At 34.2% G+C, this 22,602-nt stretch overlaps 1 protein-coding gene across 1 annotated transcript in view; it reads left to right on the top strand.

Moving 5' to 3' along the window:
• The first annotated feature begins 6,398 nt into the window (after positions 1-6,398).
• The window catches only part of LOC101900846 (receptor-type tyrosine-protein phosphatase S), a 57,259-nt gene continuing 41,055 nt past the window's right edge, over positions 6,399-22,602 (top strand). The window contains exon 1 of the mRNA XM_020036500.2: positions 6,399-6,660. Coding sequence (XP_019892059.2) covers positions 6,492-6,660 — 169 coding nt within the window. The 5' untranslated portion in view covers positions 6,399-6,491. The remainder of the gene's footprint in view (positions 6,661-22,602) is intronic.

Here is a 22,602-nt window from a genome sequence, read left to right as displayed (position 1 = left end):
CGGGGAAAAGCCATTGGAACAAAAAGTGCAAGAACTTACTCCGCAACAGAATGCAAAACAGACTCAAAAGGCTCAAGAGTTGCTTCGCTTGGCTGAAAGTGGTAAACTGCCGAAACAAACAAAATGATCGCCTTGCCAAACATGTCAGCTGAAAATGTGCACCTTCGGCAGGCCACCAGAACTCAATCGCCGGCCATGGTGATGGTGTGGGCCGCCATAAAAGCCGATGGTCGCTCTCCGCTCATATTAATCTACCGTGACCTAAGAATAAATGCCGAATATTATCGCGAAAATATTCTGGAGGGTGTATTAAAGCCTTGGGCACGCAAACATTTTGGCCGCAGACCTTGGACATTCCGACATGACTTAGCACCATAGCAATCAGCACGCGCCGCCCGAGAATGATTACAAAATGATGTTCCTCGCTTGATTTCCAGCACAAAATGGTCACCAAAATCTCCGGTTACCAATCCGTTGTACTTTTGTGTCTGGAGTATTTTGGAAAGCAGGATTGGCACTAAAAAATACCAAAGTGTCGATCACCTCAAGCAAGCGCTTCGCCGGGAATGGGCCAAAATACCGCAGAGCAACATTCGGGCAGCGTGTGACAGTTTCATTGGCCATAATTCGTGCCAAAGGAAACCTATTCGAACAAATCTAAACTTATTCTAAAATTTGATGCTATTTCCGAAATACTTTGCTTTCATTCAATAAAATTAAAAAAAAAAAATGTAAAAATTATGGCATTTGACTTTGTTGCTGTTTTTTTATCTCACACTGTATATTTGTTTTTCTATACCCTACACCACATAGTGGTAAGGGTATTATGTCTTTGTGCATTTGTTTGTAACATGGAAAAGGAAACGAGATAGACCCATAGTTACTTTTGAGAACCTTCATAGAATCACTTTCTGAGTCGATTTATGCATGTCAGTCCGTCTGTCCGTCCGTCCGTCCGTCCGTCCGTCTGTCCATGTATTCTTGTGAACAAAATGCAGGTCGCATTTATTATCCGATTGAGATGAAATTCTCCAAACAATATTTTTTTGGCCCAAGGACGAACCCTATTGAAATTGGTGAGAATCGGATCAAATTTGGATATAGCTCCCATATATATCTTCATCCGATTTCGGGTTAAATGTGCACCAAATGTCCACTATCAGTCCAAATTACCTGAATTTTGGCTCACCCAACCGAGTTCGGCCTAGAAGCAAGTATATCAAATTTGGAGAAAATCGGTTCAGATATAGCTATAGCTCCCATATATATCTTTCATCCGATTTGATCTTTAAGTCCCTCACATTCCTACTATGCACTCCACAACCGTGATATTTGGTACCAGGTATTAGATGAAGCACAGAAATAGCTGTTTTAAATTTTATCGAAATCGGTTCAGATTTGGATATAGCTCCCATATATATCTTCATCCGATTTCGGGTTAAATGTGCACCAAATGTCCACTATCAGTCCAAATTACCTGAATTTTGGCACACCCAACCGAGTTCGGCCTAGAAGCAAGTATATCAAATTTGGAGAAAATCGGTTCAGATATAGCTATAGCTCCCATATATATCTTTCATCCGATTTGATCTTTAAGTCCCTCACATTCCTACTATGCACTCCACAACCGTGATATTTGGTACCAGGTATTAGATGAAGCACAGAAATAGCTGTTTTAAATTTTATCGAAATCGGTTCAGATTTGGATATAGCTCCCATATATATCTTCATCCGATTTCGGGTTAATTGACCACCAAATGGCCAATATCAGCCCAAATGGCCCGAACCTTGGCACATGTGACCGAGATTAGCCTTGAAGCAAATACAACAAATTTGGAGAAAATCGGTTCAGAAACAGCTATAGCTCCCATATATATGTTTTATCCGATTTGGTGTTTAAGCCTCTCACATTCGTAATATGCACTCCACAAGAATGATATTTGGTACCAGATATAAGATACAGCCCAGAAATAGCTGTTTGTAATTTTATCGAAATCGGTTCAGATTTGGATATAGCTCCCATATATATCTTCATCCGATTTCGGGTGATTGACCACCAAATGGCCGTAATAGCATCAATTTTTGCAAATCCGACCGAAACCAGCTTAGAAGCAAGTACACAAATTTTAGTAAAAATCGGTTCAGATATAGCTCTAGCTCCCATATATATATGTTTCATCCGATTTGCTCTTTAACTCCCTTATATTCGTAATATACTCTTCACAGGAATGATATTTGGTACCAGATATCAGATAAAGCCCAAAAATAGTCGATTTTAATTTTATCAAAATCTGTTCAGATTTGGATATAGCACCCATATGTATCTTCATCCGATTTCGTGTTAATTGTGCAACAAATGGCCAATATCAGCCCAAATCACCTGAATTTTTGTACATAAGACCGAATTCAGTCTAGAAGCTAATACGTCAAATTTGGAGAAACCCGGTTCAAAGATAGCTATAGTTCGTAAAATGCACGACAGATTTTGATTTTGTACCAAATATCTCATAGAGCTCTGAAATGCCCTGTATTAACCTTTTTACGAGAGCTCTACTAAATATGCATAGTGGTGTAGGGTATCATATAGTCGGCCCCGCCCGACTTTTGAGCTTTTCTTACTGGTTTTTTTTTAAGACGAAACTTCCAAAAACCTATCCCAATTCCGTCAAGATAATTAAAATGATTGATGAAAAAACTAGCAGATTTAGTCCATCTTCGAACTTGATCTAAATTCGGACCCAAAACGCATGTGTACCAAATTTCAATGCTATTTCTCTATGTCTTCGGAACATAGCGTGAATAAAACATACGAGCGGAGAGTCGGAACGACATTGATTCTAATTTTACATTGATAATGAATATATATGCGTTGTTGGTTCAAAAATTGTAACTTGGAGGAGTTTACGAACTGAATGTCAAACTTTATAACCCGAATGTTATGATGGAGGGTATTAAAAATGAGGTTATATCTCCTTGATCACCCACAGTGGCAGCGATTCAAATAAAGGAGTTCTAGCAGCATTTTAAAACTCTTAGGTCAAATTTTTAAATCCCAACAGAATTACTCTGCAGACACTTAGCCAACGACCTAGGATCCGTTTTAGTTTTTATACCCTACACCACAAGGTGGTCAGGGTATTATGTCTTTGTGCATTTGTTTGTAACAGGCAAAAGGAAACGAGATAGTTCCTTTTGATGATCTGCATAGAATCACTTTCTAAGTTGATTTCCGTCCGTCCGTCTGTCCATGTATTCTTGTGAACAAAATGCAGTTCGCATTTATTATCCGATTGAGAGGAAATTTTCCGAACAACATTTGTTTGGCCCAAGGACGGACCCTATTGAAATTGGAGATAATAGGTAAAAATTTAGATATAGCTCCCATATATATCTTCGTCCGATTTGCCTTTTATTGTGCACCAAACGTGTAATATCAGCCCGAATAGTATGGAATTTTGCACATACGACCAAATTAGGCCTGAAAATAAGTATGCCAAATTTCATCGAAATCGGTTCAGATATAGCTATAGCTCCCATATATATTGTTCATCCGATTTGTTATTTTTGTCCTCCGCAGCCGTAATATGCACTCTATGACGACAATATTTGGGGAAATATATTAAATGCAGCTCAGAAATACCTTTGCTAAATTTTATCGAGATCGGTTCAGATTTGGATATAGCTCCCATATATAACTTCGTCCGATTTATCTTTTATTGTGCATCAAACGTCTAATATTTGCCCAAATGGGATGGAATTTGGTACATACGACTGAATTGAGTCTAGAAGCTAGTATGCCAAATTTGGTGAAGATCGGTTCAGATATAGCTATAGCTCCCATATATATTGTTCATCCGATTTGTAGTATTTGTTACCCACAGCCGTAATATGCACTCCGCAGCAACGATATTCAGGGAAATATATCAAATACAGCTCAGAAATATATTTGCCAAATTTTATCGAGATCGGTTCAGATTTGGATAAAGCTCCCATATGAATATTTATCTGATTTCAAATTAATTTTGCACCAAATGGGCAATACAAGTCCGGATTTAAAAGAAACAAATGCTTCGGCATATTTAGTCCTTTGAATTTTAAATTATAATTATAATCATAGGGTGTATGATTGAAATCTCCCATAAAAACTTTTAATTGTCAACTAAATTAGCAAAGTGGTGTAGGGTATCATAAAATCGGCCCCGCCCGACTTTAGGACTATCTTTACTGGTTTTATTATTATTTTTTTTATTTATATTTCCATACTTAGCCTCGGACACCACTGTCCCACTCTGTTAACACAAGTCCTTTGTCAACATATGTTGCAAAAAAACTGTGCTCCGCAACATTTCTCACGGGGGCACTTGGCAACATGTTGCCAGCCATTTATCTCCAACTTCGAAGAGAATAACCAACGAAATGTTGTCCCGTTGCGCCTTCAAGTTGTAACAACAAAAGTTATGGAGACGGCGCTCTTCGGTTGTGGGAGTATTACACTTTCGTTGCCGAATGCTGTTAACAATGGATCTCCGTTTTGTGTGAAAATGTTCCGAACTAAAGTTAGTAGTTAAACGTACGTGCTTACAATAGGTCATTGAAATACGCATTGAAGCTGTCTCAAAGCTAAGCGGACGAAATCGGAAACGGTCTCACATAGAGTGTGTGTGTCTGTTTTGTATGCTTGAAATATTACGCCTTTGCGAAGGAAGCAGCAAATACGGGGTGTAGCCGTAGTAAAACTTGGCCCAATTTCTGTGATTTTTTGTTTTATTTTTTTCTGTTGTGTGGCTAAAGCGAATGTAAACGAATAACAAAGTGTTTATATTCTCTGCGTGCGTGCGAGTGTGTGTTTGGGTATATTTGCTTTGGACCGGAATAACACGAGTCCAATATTTTTCGGTACTTTGTTTTTTTGTTGGCGAGTTTTTTCGGAATATTTACATAGGACCGGAATGTAATACATTGAACGTTTTCCGGTAAAATCTATTTTTCTTTCAAATGATGCTGATGTTGGTGCCAATGAATTTTTCCATGGCAAAATGTTCCGATATCGCCGATCAAGGCATCCATCACCAGTGCAAGTGACAATGTGTAAACACAGGCAAACACAAGTACAACTTCAAGGATAATAAATGAAATTGTGTCCTTTTTTTCTATTACCATTGCCACTACCGCCCCGCACTCGTTTGCCAGTAGTTGTTGTTATTGTGGTCGTAATGAGCTGCCATTTAAGTGGTCCCTTTGGAGAATAAAGTGAAATTTTTTTTCTAAGAAAAGAAGGAAAGAAAAAAGGTTCTGGCAAACAAGTGAAAAGAAAATTGAATCTAAATTGAAAGCATTTAAGAAAAACAAACACCATAAAGTGAGAGAGAGGAAAGATAGAAAGAAATGCAGGTGTTCGGTTGGTTGTGAATGGTTGTTGGTGAACCCCTCAGGCAAGGTCTAAAATCTAAGCAAAAGCAAAAAACAAACGTTGCTTTATCTCTGTTTAGCCATCTCAAGAGTCAAACAATGTTTGTCCTCAGAGTGTAATGAAAATCCCCCCCTTCCCCTGCCAAGGATAATCAAGTGATGAGAAGTGTTGGTGGACTTGACACGTAATATAATTGTTGTAATCACAAAAACAAAAAAGAAATCGGATAAAGTTAACTAAGCAAATAACAAACCCAGTAATTTTACGAAAACTAAGTCGGAAAAAGGAAAATAAAAACAAAAAACCAAAAGAGAAAAATATAAAAACCCCACAAAACAAGTTCATAAACCGAAAAAAGGATCCTTTCCATTTTAAGTGTTTTAAAGAACCCAAAAATAAAAAAAAATAAAACGGAAAAAATAAATTGTGGTGAATAACATGCTGTTTATGGGCAAATTGAAAACAAACCCTAAGCAGATTGGAAGATAAGCATTTCCAGGCTAACAAAGTTGCCTCGTCTCCTCTGCCATAAAACGAACAACCTTGGGGCAAGTGCTGGAGCAAAGTGAAAATCTCTCACACACACAACTTGTTAGACCCGCATAGCTTCGTAGTGTGAAATATTAGTTTTGTGTTTTATCAACATCGACTGGGTGTCTATAGAAATTTAAGCTTCAAAATCCCGTTCTCTCCCCCCTTCTCTCTCACTCTCTCCGTTCAACAAACAAAAAACTAATCAAGCGACAATAGCAAGCTAGTGTTTAGTAGTTTTACGTTCTGTGTGGTGTTATGTGTGTTTGAACCAACTACAAGTGTTTTTACTGGATGTGTATACGTGTGTGCGCTTTTCCAATATTAGTACCTAACAACACCTAAGCATTATACCCCAGAAAGGATATCTGGCTCACCTATGCCCTTATCAACATTGTTTGATATCTAACAGAAATCGATAAAAAAAAAACTGCAAAATAAACAAAAAACACAAACTTTTCCCAAGAACGTGTCAATTCGTCGTGCCGTGTCATCCTTCGAGACAATCTGTCATTCCTTTGCCAGTGTCGTCCTTGATTTTGGCCATTATATGTATGAACGTGTAAATTTACGTTTTCTTCTTTGGCGTTTTCATTTTTTCACCTTCATTGCTGTGTTGTGTGAAAATTCACATGAAATGTTGCTGGAATATATGACAATGCTGTTTATTTTCGGATTAACCACATTACAGCTAGAAAGGAGCCGGATTAGTGCACAAGGTAGGTGGTGCATATTGCACATTTTCTATAAAGCTGACATTTTTTTATATAAGGGTAAAAATTTTGTTTCAACGGTTCAGTAAATTGTAAGATCTTAAATACAGTAAATTTTTGAAATTAAATTTTAATTTTTTGGAAAAGTTGCAGTTATGTTCGGTGCTATTACACCTTCTACCATTAAATCCTATTACTCGTCCTACCATGAAATCAACGTTTAACTAGTAAACAAAGGCTATAGCAGTGCGGGGCCGACCATGTGATACCCTTCAACACTACAATACGTTCGAAGTTCCCTTATATCCAAATCCATTTTGGAAGATTTCGTTTTTGAAATAAAGTCAAAGAGTCCGGCCCAGAGGTTACTCTTAGGTTTTTAACCCGAAGAATTTGGGCAATATTTACGCACTCCGTAGAGTTGTTAAGTATTCAAAACTATTACACCTGAAAGTTGTGGTCCATTTTAGAGCTAAATATAATTCAATGGTCATCCAAAATGCTAGACTTCTTCCCTGTCCTTAACTCTCTTCTGATGCACAATTCCGTACCGATGAGTTTTCACTTGTGGCCTATAGAGCGACTACAAAATAAAAAAAAAATATTTTTTTTAGCCCATTTGAACCTCTAAATGTACATCTTAAGAACAATAGGCTGTAATTCTGATCCTAACCGTACCCCCATGCAAAATTTTGTGAGGACGATAATTGCGACATGCATATAATACCCTCAAAACGTAGTGTTGGGGGGTGTAAAAATTTAGAAAATTTACAATTCAAAATTGTAAGTCAAATTGAAAAATCGCATGCGATAAAAAATATGACAAATATTGAAAAAAAAAAAATCGACAAAAGATATTCACTTTTTTGTTGGTATATTTTTCCTTTCAGAAAATTCCTTTGAAAAATGTGCCGAAAATCGACGGCATGCTTAAAATGAGGTGGTGGTGAAAAAAGTTGGCACATCTTCGAATTTGATCTATGTTTTAGATACAAGGGTGAAAATTTTGTTTTATGGGGTCTTGGAGTTCTGTAAATTTTGAAATCTTAGGCATAGAAAACTTTTAGATCTCAAATTTATTTTTGCCTATTTATTTATCTTCTTCTTCTATATATATAAAAATCAATTGTTGTTTGTTGGTAACGGGATCAGTTGAGAACGGCTGGACCGATTTGCATAATTTTTTGTATAAACGTTCGTCATACCCCGAGTTAGGTTTTTAAAGAAAAAAATATTGACCACGCCCACTTTTTTGCCCACTATTTCGATTTATCTAAAATCCTTATATTTGCCAACATAATGAAGATATCGGTTTGAGAATTGTTATTATGTTAAAAATTATTATATTAAAATTATTATATTAAAAATGTGATATATTAACATTTTCATTTTTACTTTTGAAATGTACAATAGTAATGTTTTTTTTTATGTTTTTTTTTCTTTTTGACTTACTTTTTCTAATGTACATTTGTAGTGTTTTTTTATATTTTATTTTTGAATTCGAATATTAAAACCAATTTATTTAATTGACTTGATTTCTTGAGAACAGAAATTGAAGGCGGGTTACATGGAATTGTGGTACCGAATTATGTTGTGGCGAAACGGAATAGATTGTTTTTATTTTATTTCGACTTTAAAAAAATTATCGAACAAGGTGAAGATTTTTTTCTTTTTTCAGTTAGCTTTTTTTATCAATTTTGTATAATTTACGATTTTTTTTTTTAATTTGACTTATCATATTGAAGTCAGTAGATTTTTTGTAAACAAAATAAAGAATTATTTTCACAATATAAAAGAAAGATGTGTTAGGTACTACGCTTATAACTAAAGAACGGCTTGACGGATTTTGTAATTCATACAATTTTGGAACGTTATCCTGCCAAAAATCGCGGTAAAATATGCCAATAAAAATGTAAATGAAAAACAATCTCTTTGATGTGAGAACGAGAACTCAAAAAAAAAAGCAATTCATTGGGTCCGCAATCAGTAAATATGGTAGAGCGAATTGAACATTTAGTAAAAAACGATTTATATCCTTCCAGAAATTCTTCCTTAACTTTCATAATATTTTAAATCGCTTTTGCAGGTCATGATATATGACCTTTGGTTAAGGGTATATCCCGATTTTGAGTATAGTTTACATTTTAACCATATTTTGAATACTCATTTCAGCAAAGGTTGGTAATTTGAGAAGGAACAATCTTCGCAAAAAATGAATACGTTTTGGTATAACCATCAATGATTTAATATTCGTAATTACTTTACTAATATGAACTTTATGGGGTCTCCAATGCACAATTTAAATGACAAAAATAAGTAAATTCCATTCTTATGGCTATGGATGTAGAAGAGTAATTATCTTTGACTATTCTGAAATCATTCTGCCCCTAATTATGAGGTGGACTAAGGTGGAGGTGGACTAATTCCACACAGCACGGTATTCTAATCGTTGTAAATACAAATCCCAAATTACAGCTCATTTGAAGGGAAAAATTCGCTAAGCTCTTTACAATACCAAAAATTAAGTTTCAACATGGGATTATTATAGATGTTCTATATCATATAGGTTTTTAACACTCAATTAAAGCCTACGGCTGAATAATAAGATCAAGCTATTCAAACTATCTAAAAGCGACGGTGGGTGATTATCTTTTATAATTTTTGCCATGAATGTTTTTTCTATTTAGAAATTACTATGGAGTTGTTTTACTTATGATAAAAATTGTCCCGCTCACATAAGTCTATGCTCTATTATGCTTTAGAAAATATGCGCTAAAGACTAAAAGTACTGGCCGGCAACGCGGACGGGGCCAGCTAGTTCATTTATATTTATTTGAAATATGAAAAAATGAAAAAAATCAGGTTTCAACGAAAAAGTAGTAAGTTCGGCAGGCGTAAACTTTTAATACCCTCTATCATGATATATACAAAATCAAAATACGGACCTAAACAACAATATTTTGGAAAGCAGTTCTACAACTATTCGAAACTTCAAATACAATATTTCAGACAATTCCGTTAAAAAAATTGGGCAAAGCCGAATGTAGTTCGGTATGTTTATAAATGTGGTTTTGCCGCAATGTCGACTTTTATAATCAATATTTCAATTTCATTGAAAAATGTTCCAAAAATCGTCAAAATGCTTTAAATGAGGGGGTATATGGGGGCTTCAAGACAAATTTGGAAGATACAAGGGTGAATATTTTCTTTCAATGGGGTCTTGGAGTTCTGAAATTTTTAAATCTTAGGCATAGGAAATTTTAAGATCTCAATTTTTTTTGTTTGGAAATATTGTAGATATTTTTTGGAAATATTGTAGATATGTTCGGTGCTTTTATACCTCCTAGGATGAAATCTACAAAATCAGGTGTAAACATTTGAAAACCAAAAAGTAGTGGCCTCCAAAGTCAAAATGATGACCTATAGCAACATTATTTTATAAGCAGCTCGAAACCCATTCGAAATTTACAAAAAGGAAAATTCGGACAATTCCGAGGAAAACATTAGGAAAACCAATAGAATACCGAATATAGAGAGGTAGGGGGCTATACCAGAATGTGGACTCATATTATTATATTTTTTAAAGGGATTTGGAAAATCGTCGAAATGCTTAAAATGAGGGGGTTCCGTAATAGGGGGCTATACCACAATGTGGACTTGACTTAGTGATGATTTATTATTTTAACAGGGTTTATAAATTGGCTAAAACCTGAAAATGTTTCTAATTTGGTGAAAAACATTGGAGTTATGTTCGTCTGCATTTTCATTACCATCCAACATGAATTTTATCAAATAATTTAAAGATCTACCAATATATCTTGCAGTTAATCTACGAAATGCTAAATTTGTTAAGAATGAATCTCAACTTTTAATTTTTAAACAATTATAAATCAGAGTACATGAGGCCACAAAGAGTTTGGGTGGTTTTGAATACCAAACCGAAGTCAAACTGTCCACTAACAAGTAAAAAAGTAGTACGTTCGGCCGGGTCGAACTTTGAAAACCCTCCACCATTTGGAACGAATTAGAAAATTTTCAAAAAAAAAAAAAAATAAAATCCATTAAAAATTCTGTTAAAATCTTTAAAATACCTAACATCGGGGGTACCGTTATATGGGAGCAATACGATATCGTGGACCTATAAAAATAATTCTCTTCCAAGGGATAAAGTACACACAATGAACACCTTGTGTAGAATTTCAGACAAATCCATTGAAAAATGTGTCTGAAATCATCAAAATACCGAATATCGGGGGGTACCGTTATATGGGGGCTATACGATATCGTGGACCGATATAGCCCATCTTCGAACTTGACCTGCCTGCAGACAAAAGAGAGAACTGTGCAAAATTTTAGCTTCCTATCTTAATTCGTTTTGACTGTAGCGTGATTACAACAGACGGCCAGACGGACGGACAGACGGACGAACATGGCAAACATCAAACATCAAAAATGTATTTACTTTCTTGGGTATAAAATGATTATTTCGATGAGTTACAAACGGAATGACGAATTTAATATACCCTCCATACTATGTATGGTGGACGGTACAAAAAGAGGAATTGTTTACTTTAATTTTACGGGTTGCCAAAATTCAATTATTTATAAAAGCTCCAAAATCGGAGTATTTTTTTCAAAACTTTGGAAATTATGTTTGGTCGAAGCAAAACCTGATTACATTTCGCCATAACATCAACAAAATCTCAGAAAAAAGTAAAAAGCCACTACAATATTCAAATGTGAAACATGAAAAAAAGTCAGTGAATAATGTAGGCAAAATCATTAAAATACCGAATAAAGGGAGGTACCGCTAAAAGGGTGCTGCACGAAGACGTTGACCTGCACAGACAGTTTTCTGTCATAGGCTGTATGGATACTACAAACAAACTTCACATACCAAATTTGAAACAATTCCGGTGAATAATGTCCTGGACCTACATGGCCCATTTTCAATATCAAAAGTCCTGCAGACGTAATATACATTTAAGTAAAATGTTATCAACCTACTTCATTTCGTTGGGAAGCTAGTGTGATTTCCACAGACGGACATCGCAAAATCGACATAAACATATTTAAGGCTGATCACGAATATATACTCTATGTGCTCTAAAATGTATAAAGAAATGTTAGATTTCATGTACCCTCCAGACTGTGGTGGCGGGTTTAAAAATTGGAAGGGAAAACACAGAAAAATATAAATTTGTTGAGGATCGTTGATCCGTTTTTTAAATCCACGTTTGGTAATTTTTAAACATCACAGTTTGAGATACGATTGGCCTCTTTTCAAAATACTCGTTTTTGGTACGGTTTATCCTTTCTATAGCTCTTGGAACAATTCTTCTTTAAAATCTTCAAAAATCTACCGCTACTAACCATTAAAAAATATTCATCGTAGTCAAAAATTTTGTATTTAAATTTTTAAATTACTTCAATTTTGTCATTTCGATTAATTATAAATCATCACATCTCAAGGCAGGAAAATCTTTGTTTTTAATCCTTAAATATCGGAGAATTTTGGTTTACAAAATTTCAAGTGCATATCTGTTAATCGGCATGTAGAACTATATTTCGTCAAATCAAACTTTTTATATCTACCACTATGAAATGGGACAGATTTATGTCTACACACGGCAATCTTTTGTAAAGGGCAAGTCGTTCGGTTAATATGGGGCCAACCATTTTAAGTAATAAACAATGAGTTATTGATTACTAATATGTTAATTTTTAGTGTCCGGCAAGTAACTACATAATTCATGGGGGTTTGCCGCATGATTGGGGATTCTTTTTTTTAAGGGTAAAGAAAGATAGAAATCGGGTGAGGCCGACTTTATGGTACTCTACATCACCATGCTTATTTAGCAGAGCTACCCGTTACAAAAATCATTTATATCGCGAATTGTTTCGAAGTAAATCATACCAACTACCATTGTTATTAATTCGGCGTTACGACATTGAAGCAGTAAATATGCTAGCAGATTGATCAAACATATGGAAATTATTTCTAAATATTTATCCAGTTTCGCCAAGATTTTTTGGGATTCTTCTTCTTTGATTACCTAAAGTAAGATTTTATGGGGAATATATTTGTCTTTGGCATCATAATTCTAAAATTATATTTGTTTTTTTTTTCTACCCAGAATGTAAGTTGTATTTATACACTACACCACAAGGTGGTCAGGGTGTTGTGTCTTTGTACATTTGTTTGTAACAGGCAAAAGGAAAAGAGATAGATCCATAGTTCCTTTCGATGATCTGCATAGAATCACATTCTGAGTCGATTTTTGCATGTCCGTCCGTCCGTCTGTCCATGTATTTTTGTAAAAGTACAGTTCGCATTTATTGCTCTATCCAGATGAAATTTTGCACAAATCATTTGTTTGGCCCAAGGACGAACCCTATTGAAATTGGAGATAATCGGTAAAAATTTATATATGGCTCCCATATATATTTTCGTCCGATTTGCTTTTTATTGTGCATCAATCGTGTAATATCAACCCGAATAGTATGGAATACAACCACATACAACCAAATTAGGCCTGAAAATAAGTATGCCAAATTTTATCGAAATCGGTTCAGATATAGCTATAGCTCCCATATATACTGTTGATTCGATTTGTTACCTACAGCCGTAATATGCACCCGGTAACAACGATATTCAGAGAAATATATCAAATACAGCTCAGAAATATCTTTGCCAAATTTTATCGACATCGGTTCCGATTTGGATATAGCTTCCATATATATCTTTATCCGATTTCAAATTAATTGTGCACCAAATGGGCAATACAATTCCGAATTTAAAAGATACAAATGCTTCGGCATATTTAGTCCTTTGAACTTTAAATTATAATTATAATCATGATTGAATGAATGAATTCTCCCATAAAAACTTTTAATTGTTATGTGGAGCTCAACTAAATTAGCAAAGTGGTGTAGAGTATCATAAAATCGGTCCCGCCCGACTTTAGGACTCTCTTTACTTGTTTTTAAATATGGTTTTAAAACTTTCCTTAAACGGGATTATACAAAGTAAAATATTTTACAAAAATATTTGCCACACAATTCTACTACAGGTCCTAGAATGCCAAATGTCTCAATTTTTCCAAATACCTAATACCTACCACAGAATATTTTGAAAGTTGTATTTTTTAATTCAGGCACTGAAAAATTCATTTCTGTAGACTTTTTAAGAACTATTTAATTCGGCAAAATGATTTAAAAAACCCCAGCTGAATTAATTTTTTCACGGAAAAATTTATTTTCCTCAGAATCGAATTTCAATTTAAATAGGAATATTCAAATCCGATTACAGAAAATCAAAATTAACATTATGCAATTGTTTATAAACCTATGGAAAAGTACTTGTATTACGTTACACAAATCCCGAGAAAATAAAAAAACTTCATTGAATCTTTAAGATAAATATTCATATATTTTTCTTTGGTCTTTCTCTTTTGTTTACCTAATTTGATGCCATGTCGTTTATTCTGAGAACAATTACATTTTCCCTTAAACAAATAATTTTCATTTGCAGATACCAGACAATTTTCAGAAAAAATACCAATTGTTACGTTTAAACCTGCATCATTGATTTCCAATGAATTTATATATATTACATTATTGTGTGTAGAAAGAAACATTTTTTGAAATCAATAAATTTCTGCTTCCAATTAACATGTCGATACAGACAAAATTCAATTGCTTTGAATTTCGGAAAATATTAACATCATCATTTAATACGAAAAAGTTCCGTTGGTTTCCAGTTTCTCAATTATTTCACAATTAATGCATATTTTATAATTATGGCAGTTCTGAGAATTTCACTGTTTGCAAATTTGCAAGCATTAATAATATGTTTTCGAAATTAATTATTAATAGAAAATGTGTAGGGATTTCATTTGTAGTCGTTCTTGGAATAAATTGTACATGGCGTATAATTTACGTTAATAATTTTTTTTGTGTGTTTTGTTTACTCTTTAATTAGATTTAATTGTATGTACTGAACCTCAACGAAAGAGCGCCAGCAGCGTTGTATTTATGAGAGTATTAGTATTTTTTTTTTAATTGTAATTAATTAATATCTGTTATTGAAATAGAAAATGTTTATTCTTTCAAAAATTGATTTTGCGTTTGTGAAGATAGTTATTAAATTGCATTAAGAAACACCATGATATATTGAAAGTTTGTGGAGATCATGTTTATACCCTAAAACACTATGTGTTGGGGGTATTATAAGTTTGATTGGGCAAAAAATTATGTAACACCTCGAAATATTGGTTTCCCACATAGGAAATTATATATGGATCTTCCTATCTCGCCGAGCTGTGTCGATCTAGCTATTTATGTCCGTCCGTCTGTTCCTCTGTTCATGTTAATTTGTAATCACTCTACAGGTCGCAGTTATGGGCCGATCCTCACGAAATTGAAAATAGAGGTGAGGTTAAGGTCAGAATAGAACCCTATTTCTTTTGGAGATGATCGCATAATATTTAGTGGTTAAAATGGACCAAAAAATTGAAAAATTTCTTGATTTTACAGTTGCTCTACAGGTCGCAATTATGGACCAATCGACGCAGAAGTTAGCATGGGGCTACAGCTTAGGACTGGGCCGTAGTCTTCCAATTTTGATGGTAATCGGGTAATATTTAGTTGGTGAAATAGTCCATAACATTTTTGTTAAATAAAAGTCAAATTTTCCATTAAACCGCGAATATTTTTAATCCTGGCGAAATCACAAATGGACGAACAGGTCAATTCTGACCGTTATGTAGACGCCGATATTAAGTATCTTTGATATATATATATATATATATATATATATATATATATATATATATATATATATATATATATATATATATATATATATCAAATATATATATATATATATACATATATATATATACATATATATATATATATATATATACATATATATATAAGGGCATGTTAGCTAGAATGCTTATATCTCAAGAATGGCTGCACAGATTTCGACAAATTATGTCAATTCAGAATGGCCCCTTGGCATAAATATAATAAATCGCATAAGGAGATGCCAATAATGATGTTTATATAGAATTTGTAATATTTTGAGACATTTTTTATTTTTATACCCTACACCACATAGTGGTAAGGGTATTATGTCTTTGTGCATTTGTTTGTAACATGGAGAAGGAAACGAGATAGACCCATAGTTACTTTTGAGAACATTCATAGAATCACTTTCTGAGTCGATTTATGCATGTCAGTCCGTCTGTCCGTCCGTCCGTCTGTCCATGTATTCTTGTGAACAAAATGCAGGTCACATTTATTATCCAATTGAGATGGAATTTTCCAAACAATATTTTTTTGGCCCAAGGACGAACCCTATTGAAATTGGTGAGAATCGGATCAAATTTAGATATAGCTCCCATATATATCTTCTTCCGATTTCGGGTTAAATGTGCACCAAATGTCCACTGTCAGTCCAAATTACTTGAATTTTGGCACACCCAACCGAGTTCGGCCTAGAAGCAAGAATATCAAATTTGGAGAAAATCGGTTCAGATATAGCTATAGCTCCCATATATATCTTTCATTCGATTTGTACTTTAAGTCCCTCACATTCCTACTGTGCACTCCACAACCGTGATAGTTGGTACCAGGTATTAGATGGAGCACAGAAATAGCTGTTTTAAATTTTATCGAAATCGGTTCAGATTTGGATATAGCTCCCATATATATCTTCATCCGATTTCGGGTTAATTGACCACCAAATGGCCAATATCAGCCCAAATGGCCCGAATTTTGGCACATGTGACCGAGATTAGCCTTAAAGCAGATACAACAAATTTGGAGAAAATCGGTTCAGATTTGGATATAGCTCCCATATATATCTTCATCCGATTTCGGGTGATTGACCACCAAATGGCCGTAATAGCATCAATTTTGGCAAATCCGACCGAAACCAGCATATAACCAAGTACACCAATTTTAGTAAAAATCGGTTCAGATATAGCTATAGCTCCCATATATATGTTTCATCCGATTTCGTCTTTAAATCCCTCACATTCGTAATATGCACTCCACAGGAATGATATTTGGTACCAGATATCAGATAAAGCCCAAAAATATTTGTTTTAATTTTATTAAAATCTGTTCCGATTTGGATATGCCTCCCATATATATCTTCATCCGATTTCGTGTTAATTGTGCATCAAATGGCCAATATCAGCCCAAATGGCATGAATTTTGGCAAATCCGACCGAAACCAGCCTAAGCAAGTACACACATTTTAGTAAAAATCGGTTCAGATATAGCTCTAGCTCCCATATATATTTCATCCGATTTGCTCTTTAAGTCCCTTACGTTCGTAATATACTCTTCACAGGAATGATATTTGGTACTAGATATCAGATAAAGCCCAAAAATAGTCGATTTTAATTTTATAAAAATCTGTTCAGATTTGGATATAGTATAGCACAGCATACTCTTCACAGGAATGATATTTGCTACCAGATATCAGATAAAGCCCAAAAGTAGTCGATTTTAATTTTATCAAAATCTGTTCAGATTTGGATATAGCACCCGTATGTATCTTCATCCGATTTCGTGTTAATTGTGCAATAAATGGCCAATATCAACCGAAATGGCATGAATTTTGGCATATCTGGCCAAATTCAGCCTAGAAGCAAGGACACCAATTTTAGTAAAAGTCGTTTCAGATATAGCTATAGCTCCCAAATATATCTTCATCCGATTTCGGATTAAATGTGCAGCAAATGGCTAATATCGGCTCAAATGACCTGACTTTTGGTAGTCTAGAAGCAAGTACATCAAATTTAGTGAAAATCGGTCGGATACAGCTATAGCTCCTATATATAACTTTCATTCGATTTGTACTTTAAGTCCCTCAAATTCGAAAAATGTACGATACAAGAATAATATTTGGTATCAGATGCAGCCAAGAAATATCTTCTTTTTCAGTTTTACAAATATCGGTTCAGATTTGGATATACCTCCTATTATATCTTCATCCAATTTCGTGTTGATTGCGCACCAAATGTCCAATATCAGCCCAAATGTCCTGGGTTTGGGCACATCTGACCGAATGCAGCCTAGAATCAAATACATCAAACTTGGTGAAAATCGGTTCAGATATAGCTATAGTTCGTAAAATTCACGATAAAATTAGATAGATTTTGATTTTGTACCAAATATCTCATACAGCTCTGAAATGCTCTGTATAAACATTTTTACGAGAGCTCTACTAAATATGCATAGTGGTGTAGGGTATCATATAGTCGGCCCCGCCCGACTTTTGAGCTTTCCTTACTGGTTTCATTTATTTTATCGCATGCGATTTTTTTTCAATTTAGTATTGAAGTGTATATTTTGTAATATTTTTTCACCATACCTCTATCCAAGCCGTCGTCGGCAAATTTAGGATCATTTAGAACTTTTCGAACAATTAAAATAAACATTACCAAATCCACCATATTGCAATATTTAGTACAAGTTCCTTCTTTCCACCACAGACACCAACAATGACATCCATATAACATTTCAGGGTTTCAGCTTTTATACCCTCCACCATACTATGGAGGGTATATTAACTTTGTCATTCCGTTTGTAACTCCTCGAAGTTTTAGCCATGTCCTTCTTTCTGTCTATCTATCCATCCGTCTGTTGTAATCACGCTATCTTTCGAACGAATAGAGATAGAAGGCTAAAATTTTGCACACGTGTTTATTTTTCCAGTAGGCAGGTTAAGTTCGTAAATGGGCCATGTAGGTCCACGTTTTCATATAGCCCCTATATAACAGTACCTCCTGATATTTGGTATTTTGATGATTTTAGCGACATTATTCACCGGAATTGTTCCAAATTTGGTATTTGAAATTCGTAATGGATACTACAGCCTATGACAGAAAATTGCAGGTCCACGTCATCGTATAGCCCCCATATAACGGTACCTCCCAAAATTCGGTATTTTGATGATTTTAGCGTAATTATTTAACGGAATTGTTTCAAATTACGTTTTTAGAGTTCGTAATGGAAACTACAGTCTCTGACAGATGTCTTATTTGACGTTCGTAATTGATGCTATAGCCTGTGACAGAAAATTGTCTATGCTGGTCCAGGTCTTCGCACAGCTCCGATATAACGGTACCTCCCTATATACGATATTTTTATGATTTTAGCTACATTATTCACCGTTTATTTCAAGTTTCGAATTTGAATATGGTAATGGCTTATGACAAACAAGACCGATGTAGGTCCACGTCGTATAGACACCAATATACCGAATATAGTATTTTTAAAATTTTAACAGAATTTTTTAAAGATATTTTTCAATCCCAGTTACCAACAGAGTACTTAATATTAAATTTAAGGATTCCAGCTCAAACCCTTCACTCAATAACTTATAAAATATTATTTAGTTCTTTTCGTACAAATATTGGCGACCCTAATAACAAATTTCAAATTTCAACCACTACCTGTCCACTCAATACCAAATTGTAGCAAATATAGTACTATTTAGTACTCTTCACTTAAAGTACAAATTTCCAAAATCAACTTTTTGTCACTCCAAAACAAAATTTTAAAATTCCATCTGTTCACCCTTAACCGAACTATTCCAAATGTAGTACCATTTAGTAAAGTTCGCAGTTAGTATATTTCCGAAACCACCTTCATATATCAGACTTTTGTTCTAACCTTTATTCTCATACCATATTTTAACTCGTTAGATCTATTCCTTCATATAATACGAAATGGTACAATTTAAGAATTTTAGTACCATTTTAGAATTTTTCGTATCCTTGAAGTTATAATTTCAAAAAAAAAAAAAAAAAAAACCCTTTGGTACATCTACTTTTTGTAGCCTTTTAGTACGAATTTTCAAAAAACAAACAAGACTGACAACAAACAAGACTGACAGATATTACGATTTTAGCTTCAGCCGTTTCGTCTGGACGTTGATTCATTATCTTGATATTGGTCTATACCAAAGTGGACCCTAATTTGCGAAAATCATTCTAGATTTTTATTTAATTTCGAAGCTCTATCTTTAATCAAGCGTCTAAAGCGAAACATTATTCTCCATCCAACTCTAAGTTCTATCATGTTTTGCTCTCCACATTTTCGATTTACATTTGTAGAGATGTTTATTCGACAATTTCTGGCTTTTAATTCCCATTTTTAATTTGAAACCACAGGATGGACTTTTCACCCCAGCATCTATTACAATAATCGTAGGCAAATTTAAAAATTTAAATCTTAATTAAATAATTAAAAATCAAGGGATTAATGGCAAACGACTTTTAGCTCACATTAAATTGTTATGGCACATTTAAAGCAAGCGTTCCGCATTACAGCTACGAACAAGGAACACAAATTCTCAAAAAAGAAAGAAAGTTTTTCCAATACTTCTTTTCCTACTAGGTCACTATGTAAAACCCCTTTCAACGAACAACAACACAAAGAAGAAAGTGAAATCCAAAAAAAAAAAAAAAAAAAAAAAAAAAATAACGACCAAAGAAGACCTCCTGCCCAGCATCATTACATGGACATAACGAACACTGGATCATCTTTGCGTATTTTCCAAATTGCTTTTTGAACCGTTAAGGATTACGTGTTGTACAGCAATTGATGTGGCATTATTCGATGGAGGGGACGGTGGATCGGTTCATGTTTAGAAATACTTTGGCATAGGAAAAACACAAAAATGATGATGAAATAAATAGGACCACCTGGTGACCTTTGCCTCGTTAGGGATAATGGAATTTAATCCTTTATTTCCAACGGACTTGTTGTTCATAACTTGATTTGTGGTTGATTTCAGACGATTAGATAACATCATGAAATGTCCAGGAAGGGAATATGTATAAAGTGCAAGTATGTATAAACGTATGCATGCGACCGAAATGTGATATTTAGAACTTGATTGCACGTGATGATAAATATGTAGATAAGCGATTTTTCATAAGCACGACGAAGAGTATTTTGTTAATCGGAAGATAATGGAATTTTGTTTTAGATTTCGTGCATTCTTTAGACTAGGACCCTAATTTTCGTTCTGTGAAAATGTGAAATGAAAACGTTTATAAAATAAGTAAATGTCGAATGAAAAATTTTATAAAGGAAATATTTTTCATTTAATATTTTCATAGAACGAGAATCCCACCCAAACAGAGCTGGGCAAAATATAAAAGAGACATTATTTAAAATACAATTTTCATTATAATTGACAAATTGCTTAAGTTTTTATTTTTAAATTCAAAATTATTAAAATAATGTGCTTGTGGTTGAACAATATCTAAGAGAACACATTGGCTATCAAATGTTCCCTGGCATTCCAGGCGTATGGCGTATGATAACTTTAGAAATTAAACTATGTTGCTCATACGACCCATGATACTGAGATATTTCGTATTTCAATAACTTATAAGCTATTTTACTTTTTAGAAACGAAAATGTAAAAGCTATCCATTTTGAAAACCAGTAAAGAAATGTCAAAAGTCGGGCGGGCCGACAATATGACACCCTACACCACAATTCATATTTAGAAGAGCTCCCGTAACATTTATATCGGGAATGTTTTTGAAGTAGATCATAGAGGGCATCATATCACTTCGAGAAGGATCGTATTAATATATATAATAATATATCACGAAATTCACTCCATTTGGGCTGAAATTAGCTATTATTTGCACAATAAACATGAAATCGGATTAAGAATATATAAGGGAGCTATGTCCATATCTGAGCCGATCTCGATAAAATTTGGCAAAAGTATTTCTGAGCTCTATAAGATATCTGCTACCAAATGTCATTGTTGTGGAGTGCATATTACGAATGTGGCTGAAACACCAAATGGGATGAAACATATATATGGGAGCTATAACTATGTCTATACCGATTTTCACCAAGATTTTATGTACTTGCTTCTGGGCTGAGTGTCAAAATTTAGTCCATTTTGGCTGATATTAGCCATTTAGTGCAGAATAAACCTGATATCGGATAAAGATATATAAGTGGAATCTATATACAAATCAGAACTGATCCTAAAAAATGTTAAACACTTCTTTCTGAGCTTTACCTGATATCTAGTACCAAAGATTATTGTTCTGGAGAGTATATTGCGGATGTGAGGGACTTGAAACCCCAAATCGGATTAAACATGCATGTGGGAGCTATAGCTATATCTGAACCGAAATCGGTTGATAATATATATGGGAGCTATATTTAAATTTCAACTGATTATCACCAATTTCAATAGGGTTCGTCCTTGGACCAACCAAACATTGCTTGGAAAATCTCATTTCAATCGGATAATAAATGCGACCTGCATTTTGTTCACAAGAATACATAAACGGACGGGCTGATATGCATAAATCAACTCAAAAAGTGATTCTTCGAAGATCCTCAAAAGTAACTATGGATCTATCTAGCTTCCTTCTTCATGTTACAAGCAAATGCACAAATACATAAAAAATATGTTCAATATTCACCAAAAACCCTTAATACTACAATTTAGCTAATTAGGTTGTAGGATGTGGCCAATTTGGTAGGAAATTATAAATGTGCTGACTTGGAAAAGGCTTTTTAATTTTATGAGATTGTTGTTCCTTACAAAATTTTCCGAAATACTTCGAAAAATGGTCATTGATTCACCATGTAGCGTTCGAATTGTCAAATTTATATGCGCTGAGTCGAACGAGCCATTTGTGTCTATCGATCTTCCCACCTTAAATTGTAATCGCTCTACAGGTCGCATTTATATTTTTCAAATCGTAATTGCACCGAGGGCCAGGATCAGCTTCAGAGTGTACGATGGAAAAATATTTCGAAGTTGAAATAGATATAACACATAATATTTTCCTGATTTGGCAGACACAATTAAAAATTAATCGACGCGGAAATTTGCATCGAGTTACAATTCAAGATAAAACAGAAGCCCACGAT

This window comes from Musca domestica, unplaced genomic scaffold, assembly GCF_030504385.1.
Source record: "Musca domestica strain aabys unplaced genomic scaffold, Musca_domestica.polishedcontigs.V.1.1 55, whole genome shotgun sequence".
Classification (NCBI taxonomy): domain Eukaryota; kingdom Metazoa; phylum Arthropoda; class Insecta; order Diptera; family Muscidae; genus Musca; species Musca domestica.
The sequence above is the reverse complement of the archived record's forward strand: the minus strand, read 5'-3'. Positions and strand labels throughout refer to the sequence as shown.